A 7,439-nucleotide genomic window follows, 5' to 3' on the forward strand; every position below is an offset into this window, starting at 1 on the left:
TTTGGATGTAAAGTTAACAAAAGTGGTGCCTATTTCATTTTAAAAACAGATGCTGATGTGTTAAATTTTCTTAATACATTGAAAGGTGGTGACTTTGTTGATGTTTGTATTGTCCATAAAATTAGTGAGCCTATTCTTGTTGAGGACATAACTGAACTAGACCCCACTATACAAACAGAGGGGCATGACAGTGGGTTAAATGAAGAGATAGAAGAATCAGATGAAGGTGAAAGTAATAACTTCTCTTCCTATCACCTTCAAACATCAGAATCTGAATCTGATGAGGACCTTGATGATTCTGAAGGGTCTGACTCACTGTTTGATATAGATGAGAACATTGAAGAGTGTAGTGATTTGGAAGATGATTTAGTTGAAATTAGACAGTCTAAACTCAACAAAAAGAAGGATGCCCAAGTAAATGTAGATGAGATACCATCTGGTCCAGTTGGTGTAGATGATGGTTTTGAAGATATGCATAAGAACAGAAGGGGAAAATATGAAGGGAAACTAGGAGGGGATGACCAGTATTTTGATAGCTCAGATCCAGGTAGTGAGTGTAGTGATGATGACAGAGAACCTGTTGGCCCTGATGAAGTAAGGGATGCTCCAGCTAGGAATCCAAGTAAGAAGGTGTATTTTGATACAACTTCCAAAAAAATATTTTTTGAACTGTATATGATCTTTGAGAATGCTGTACAGTTTAGGGAGGCATTGCAGACATATTCTATTCAAAAAGGTGTCAACCTTAAGTTGAAACCTAATGAGAAGGAAAGGGTTAGGGCAAAGTGCACAAAAAATGGATGTCCATGGCATATCCTTGGTAGCATTGAAGGCAGCACCAGAAACTTTAGGGTGATTACATACTACCCTGTCCATAAATGCTACAAGAAAACAAGGAACAAGATGTGTAACCCACCATGGATTGCAAAAAAATTCAAAGACAGAATAGTTAGTGAGCCTCAAATTAAACTTCATCAGATTCAAGCCTTACTTAGGCAATCATATGGCTTGTATGTGAGTAAAACTTCCTGTAGAAGAGCAAAAATGATAGTTATGAAGGAGAATATGGGTGATTACAAGAAAGAATTTGCTAGGCTTCATGATTATGCAGAAATGCTGAAGTCTACTAATCCTGGCACTACTGTAGTGATAAGGACATCTAAGGATTCAGTTTCTGGCAAGGAAGTCTTTATGGGCATTTATGTCTGTCTTGAAGCATTAAAAACTGGATGGTTAGAAGGGTGCAGAAACATAATTGGCTTTGATGGTGCATTCCTAAAGGGGACATGTAAAGGTGAACTGCTTTCCTGCATTTCCAAGGATGGAAATAATCAAATGTTCCCTGTGGCTTGGGCAGTAGTTGAAAAGGAATCAAAGGATACATGGTCTTGGTTTATCAGGTGTCTCAAGCATGATCTAAACTTGACAGAAACTGAAGGAGAAGGGCTGACAGTCATGTCTGATATGCAGAAGGTATGGTTTCTAATACTCTTTCTTTAAAGTGTAATTGTTTTCATTTATGTTTAAGTTATAACAATATAATTTTTATGACTGTAGGGTCTTCATCTAGCAATAACTCAGTTATTGCCAAATGCTGAAATGAGATGGTGTGCTAGACATATCTGGGCTAATTGGAAGCAAACTTGGCCTGGTGAGGAAAGAAGGAAAAAATTCTGGCAGTGTGCAAGAGCTACATTTGAGGTTTACTTTAGCAAGAAGTTGGATGAAATGGACCAGCTGGGGGGAAATATTGTTCAGGACTTACTGAAATACAACAAGGAAACATGGTGTAGGGCATATTTCAAAGACCATAGTAAGTGTGATGTAGTTGAGAACAACATGTGTGAGACATTCAATAGTTGGATATTGGCAGCTAGGCACAAGTCTATCATTACTATGTTAGAGGAAATTAGAATCAAGTGTATGGAGAGGATGAATAGCATGAGAGAGTTTTCTGAAAAATGGGTAGGTGAGATATCACCCATGGCTATGGAAATACTTGGAGAGAATGCTCAAAGGGCAGCCAAATGTGAAGTCAAATTTAATGGTGAAACAGGGTATGAGATCCAGGATGGGCCATATAAACATGTTGTTGACTTTAGGGCATATACCTGTACTTGTAGATCATGGCAACTCAAAGGAATTCCATGTGCACATGCAATTACAGCAATGCATTACAAGAACTATGAGGTTGAGCCATATGTTGACCATTGGTATAGAAAGGATACCTACCTTAAGGCATATAGCAGATTCATTCAACCTTTAACTAGTATGAATTTGTGGCCAACAAGCACACTGCCAGCTATTGAGCCACCTGTTATAACTGCAATGCCGGGAAGGCCAAAGAAAAAAAGGACAAAGGCTGCTGATGAACCAAAGAAGAAGTTTGGGAAGGGTACAAGGATAGGGAGACAAATGAGATGTTCTTTGTGCAAGACTGTAGGACATAACAAGAAAGGATGCCCATCAGCAGTAAGTATTAATGTTTGTTTTGTTACTAATATTGAAAGAATTCAATTACTAGTGATAGTTTTGTTATGTGTATGCAGAAAAACCAAGAGGGAAGGGCTGGAACTAGTTCAGGTAGAGGTGAAACTGCTGAAAGTGGAACTGCAGCAGCTGGAAGTGCATCAACAATACCTGCAAGTGCATCAACAACACCAGCAATCCTTGATCCAAGCACACAACAATCAACTAATGTTGCAAGAGGTCCAAAAAGGAAGACCAATGAGCCTAGAAGAGGTGGTGCAAATGCAGGGTCTAAGAGAACAAAGACAGCAGGATATGGTGTGCTATTTGATTCAAGTGGCACTGTTATACAGAGGGTAAATATTTCAACTCAATTACACAATGGTTTACTACATAATCCCTCACTCACAACCTTTTATTTTTGTGCAGTCTGGAACTACTGACAGAGTGGTACACAATCCTTCTACACTCATAAGTTCTGCTCCTACCAACATTGAACTTAGGTTCAAACCACCTGGACTAAAGTGGAAGGGCCGACCAGCAGTTACACAAAGGCAGCTGCAAGAACAGAGTTACAGAAGGGCAAAGTCTGCTACAACCACTCAAGCCACACCAGTTACACAATCCACACCAAGCAGCCAAGCCACAACAGACATTAATTGAAGTGCTCAACTGATATTTACTATGTTTTTGTTGACTGTGGTAGACAATATTTTGTAAAGCTACTTCATTATGTATGTTTTTGTTGATTGCCTATCATTGACAATATTTTGTAAACCAACTCCCTTATTTTGGATGTTTTATTAACTGCCTATAACACAGGCCATTATATTAGTACTTGTTGCTGTAATGGAGCCTTTGTCAATATATTTCATGAACAAAATTTTACATCAACACAAAATATGTAGCCTAAACCCAGGAAATAACAAAGTGCACTATCAATCCTAAACAAATAACATAATAGCTAACATTAGAACAAGTACAACCACAATTATAATAGCAGCAACTCTCAACTTCGACCTTCCTTGACTTCTTTGACAATGGCATCGATCACTCTTCTTAATAAGAGCCGCAAGAAGAGTCTTGTAGTGTTCTTCCTCAATCGCAGGATCAACCCATCTGAAAAAGCCACAACCTTCACCAATCTCATATCTTCGGCAGCCCAGGAACCTCCTTCCAGGATTGGTGGGTGTTCGTGACATTTTAAGATCTGCAGCAACTCCACAATAACACAAAGGTTGCATCCTCATTGTTGAAGGAGAAGAGGCGGCAATAGCGTATTTGTTGCAGGAGAAGCAGAAAAAAATCCACTTTCAAAACAAAAGGAGATTGCAAAAATTGATGGGCAAAGAAGATTCACATGAAATTAAAATTCTATTTTTGACAGTTGAAGCTAACAAAGAAAGAAGAAGGCATCAGATTTGCTAAATTTAGCTTCTACAATGTTCAACAATGGAGAATAAGGTACGAAGAAGAAGATGGATGTTAAATAGGCTAAATTATTACCGTTAGGGCTTTTTTTTACTGTCTTCACGCCCCTTACAGGCGTGTGAATCACGCACTGCAGCCACATATGACACATAGGATAAGCCACGTTGGATAAGCGTTTATTATTCACGTTTTGAATGAGTATAACTGTTCAATTGGCAAATATGTAAGTTTGGGGACCGGCATGACAAAGTGGGTGAAGTACAAGTGCCGTTTAGACTATTCTGCCATTTTAGTATCAAGGACATTTTGGTTAATCGGTTATAACTTAAATCCATATAATAATGAGTTAACTCAAACGTAAAAATTATTTTGGTTCTCAGATCATTTAAAAGAAAATATTTTTTACGAATAATGATTCAAGTCAATACAGTCAGTTTTTTTTTTATTATTCTTAATATATCTTTGGTTAAGAGTAGTAATGAAAACCCACGTGAATGGCGTGATAGTTGAGCGATAATTTCAATTTTGTATTACGTATTTGTTTTTTGTTTTTTTGTTTTTTCATTTTGTATCGTTTGTTGACTTGACCAATGTGCGGCTATTGCTCTATTCCAGTTGAAGCAATAATTTTAATTGCGCACCCAGATTGGTTAATTTATTAGACCGTTAATTTTCTATTTTCTTTAGAAATGTTAAAATTGTTATTTTTCAGACAACCGATATTCGTTTTGAGGCTCCAATTAATATATATTCACATTATGTAAGAACTATTGAAAGGAATGTTTTCCTGTCATAATTTTTATAATGGATTTCGCATGAATCGTTGATAATTTGGGAATAGTAACTGATAAATTATTGTTTACCAAGTAATCACAAAGTTGGAAAAATAGCTTTAACTAAGTTCAGGAATAAAAAAATAAAATAATCAGCTTATTTATAATGAATACGGGAGAGTAAGGCCTCATTTGTTTTTTAAAAAATTAAGGCGTCTGAATCTGAATACACATTTGAATATCAAGATGCATTAAAATTAAGATATCTGAATCTGAATACACATCTGAATATTAAGATGTGTATTAAGATCTGAAAACTAAATGATTAAGACTGTTTGTTTTTAACATCTGAATGTATAAAATTTATCTTTTTTGAAAGCTAATAAACTTAAAATTCAAATAAAATACCAATTAATCTAATATTCTATCAATAATTTTATTTTATTTTTTTAAAATATGGTAGTTAGTGGTGGTGATGGCTAACGGTGGTGCTTGTGAATGCCGACTAGAGACGGTGGTTGGTGGTGGTTTTGGTTGATGGTGGTGGTTATGAGTAGTAGCTAGTGGTAATTGGTAGTGATTGCGATTATGGTTGAGAATGATGGTGGTAGGTGGTAACAATTAATAATTGTGAGTGGTGATGGTGGTTGTGGTTGTGATTTGAGGAAGGTGGTGGTAGTTTATAATAGTGGGCAGTGCCGGCTATGGTTGTTGATGGTGATGGGATGGTTAGTTGTGGTAGTTGAGGTGGATGAATTTGTGGTTATGGTTGAGAATGATGACGGCGGGGTTGTGGGGATTCTGGGTGATGGTTGTTGGTAATGGTGGCGGCTATGATTGAGGAGGTGGTGATGGTAGTTGAGTATGGTGATGTGGGTGTCATGATAATAGTTGATAATGGTAGGCGATGGCGGCAATTAATAATGAATGTAGACGAAAGCATCTTAATAAAATTAAGTCTTTGTTATAGATCTTAGTCATACAAACCTATTGAGACCTATTAAGTGATTTTGAAGTAAAACAAACAAACTTAATGATTAAGATATGAATGATTAATATTCAGACTTTAAAAACAAACGCACTTAATGTTTGAGATCTGAATGATTAAGATTCAGACATCCATTGAGTGGAAACAAATGATGCCTAAGGAGGCATAATTGAACAAAAATGACGATAATACCCTTAAGCTGGAACTCATGACAACACAATTTATATTTGGAAAAATGACACTGTATAGCCGCTGTAAAATTAATAGCCAAAAAATGTATAAATTTATTATGTATTTTATACACAAAAATTATACAAATTTTATATATTTTTTCGACTACCAAATGTAAATAATTTCTGGCAGGAGCTAAAAATGATAATACCCCTTCAAATTTTGATCTCTATGAATAATGTGGTCAACCAACTTTAAAATTTTGTTAATTGGCTAACGACACTTAAATAGCCGATCATATTCATTGTTTACTTTTTTTGGTCATATACATAGACTACACATTATTTATAAATAATTATACGCATATAATACATCATTATGCATACACTATTCTTTTACGGACTATTTTTAGTTTAAGCAATTTGGTAGACTGCTATTTGGATTAATTCTTCTTATTATAAAATTGATCAAATATTGGTTCTTCCAATCTCTCTATCTAATGTAGTATGTTAGTAATCTCGGGTAGACTATAATAAACATTCTGTTTCAGTTATATGCTGATTAGGATTAATATTATCCTTTGTCTTTTATTGAAAGGAAACAAATCAATTACTTCGTAACCAAAAGAGAAACAAATTAATAATCTCTAATACAACATGCTCATCAATGAATCCTTTTCAACAATAACTAATAGAACAATGAATATGCAGCATATCTAAATAATTTCCACTATATAAACCTCTTTAAAGATTTTCTAGTAAGGAATTTGGATTGTATCAAGGGCAGAGCTAGCACCAAAGCATGTGGTGCAGTGGACAGGACTGCTCCTCCCTTAACTAGAGGTCTCGAGTTCGAGACTTGGGTATGGAAAAATCCTTGGTAGGGAGCGCTTCCTCCCGAAAGGGGCCCTACGCGGCGCGAACCCGGATTCGATCGTACCCAGTAGCTTTGGTTCAATCCCTGTATTTGTCTTAAAAAAAAATCCACTGAATATGTATAAATTCTTAATTCAGAATCTAAAAACATAAAACAATTAAAATTCTGAACTTATAAGCTTGAAATCCACTCTGCCACTGTCTATAATATTGTATTCAAAGAGACAAATTTTTAAAAAATAACCAATACGAGGAGAATTGATTAAAACAAAGTAAGCCAAATTTACTCGTAGCCTTTTGGACAATATTTTATTGAAGTTTGAAAAGAAATATTTGCAGCTGAAATTGAAAAGAAAATTAAAATTGTATTTTAACATTTCTTTTTTCATTTTTTGACATATATGTACTTTGAAAAGATTAAATAATACTATTATTGTACGTGAAATAATATTCTCTTTCACTTAAAATACTCCTCGAACAGATTTTTTAAATATTAACCAATATTGTAAATATTAAACGCAAGAGCAATATTAATAAATAGGAGTATTGAATACTACTACTATAGTATTATTTATGCTCGCCTACTGTACTGAGTGTTCACACCTCAAACCTTGGAACCTACGAAGCAAAAAGGCTAAAAATATAAACAAACTTTTTAGATAATAAATAATAATTACGCCAAAGGGATATACTGTAAAACAAAAGCAGAGTCAAAATATGATTATGTAAGAG

At 35.1% G+C, this 7,439-nt stretch overlaps 1 protein-coding gene across 1 annotated transcript; it reads left to right on the forward strand.

Annotated features, from left to right (window-relative positions):
* Positions 1 to 2,477: 2,477 nt before the first annotated feature.
* On the forward strand, positions 2,478 to 3,217 carry LOC109209306. Its single transcript, XM_019372553.1, has 2 exons — positions 2,478 to 2,825; positions 2,899 to 3,217. The coding sequence occupies exons 1-2, from the start codon at positions 2,538 to 2,540 to the stop codon at positions 3,130 to 3,132; spliced, it is 522 nt and encodes a 173-aa protein (XP_019228098.1). The 5' UTR covers positions 2,478 to 2,537; the 3' UTR covers positions 3,133 to 3,217.
* Positions 3,218 to 7,439: the final 4,222 nt, after the last annotated feature.

The sequence above is a fragment of the Nicotiana attenuata genome, unplaced genomic scaffold (assembly GCF_001879085.1).
Source record: "Nicotiana attenuata strain UT unplaced genomic scaffold, NIATTr2, whole genome shotgun sequence".
In the NCBI taxonomy this organism is placed as follows: Eukaryota; Viridiplantae; Streptophyta; class Magnoliopsida; order Solanales; family Solanaceae; genus Nicotiana; species Nicotiana attenuata.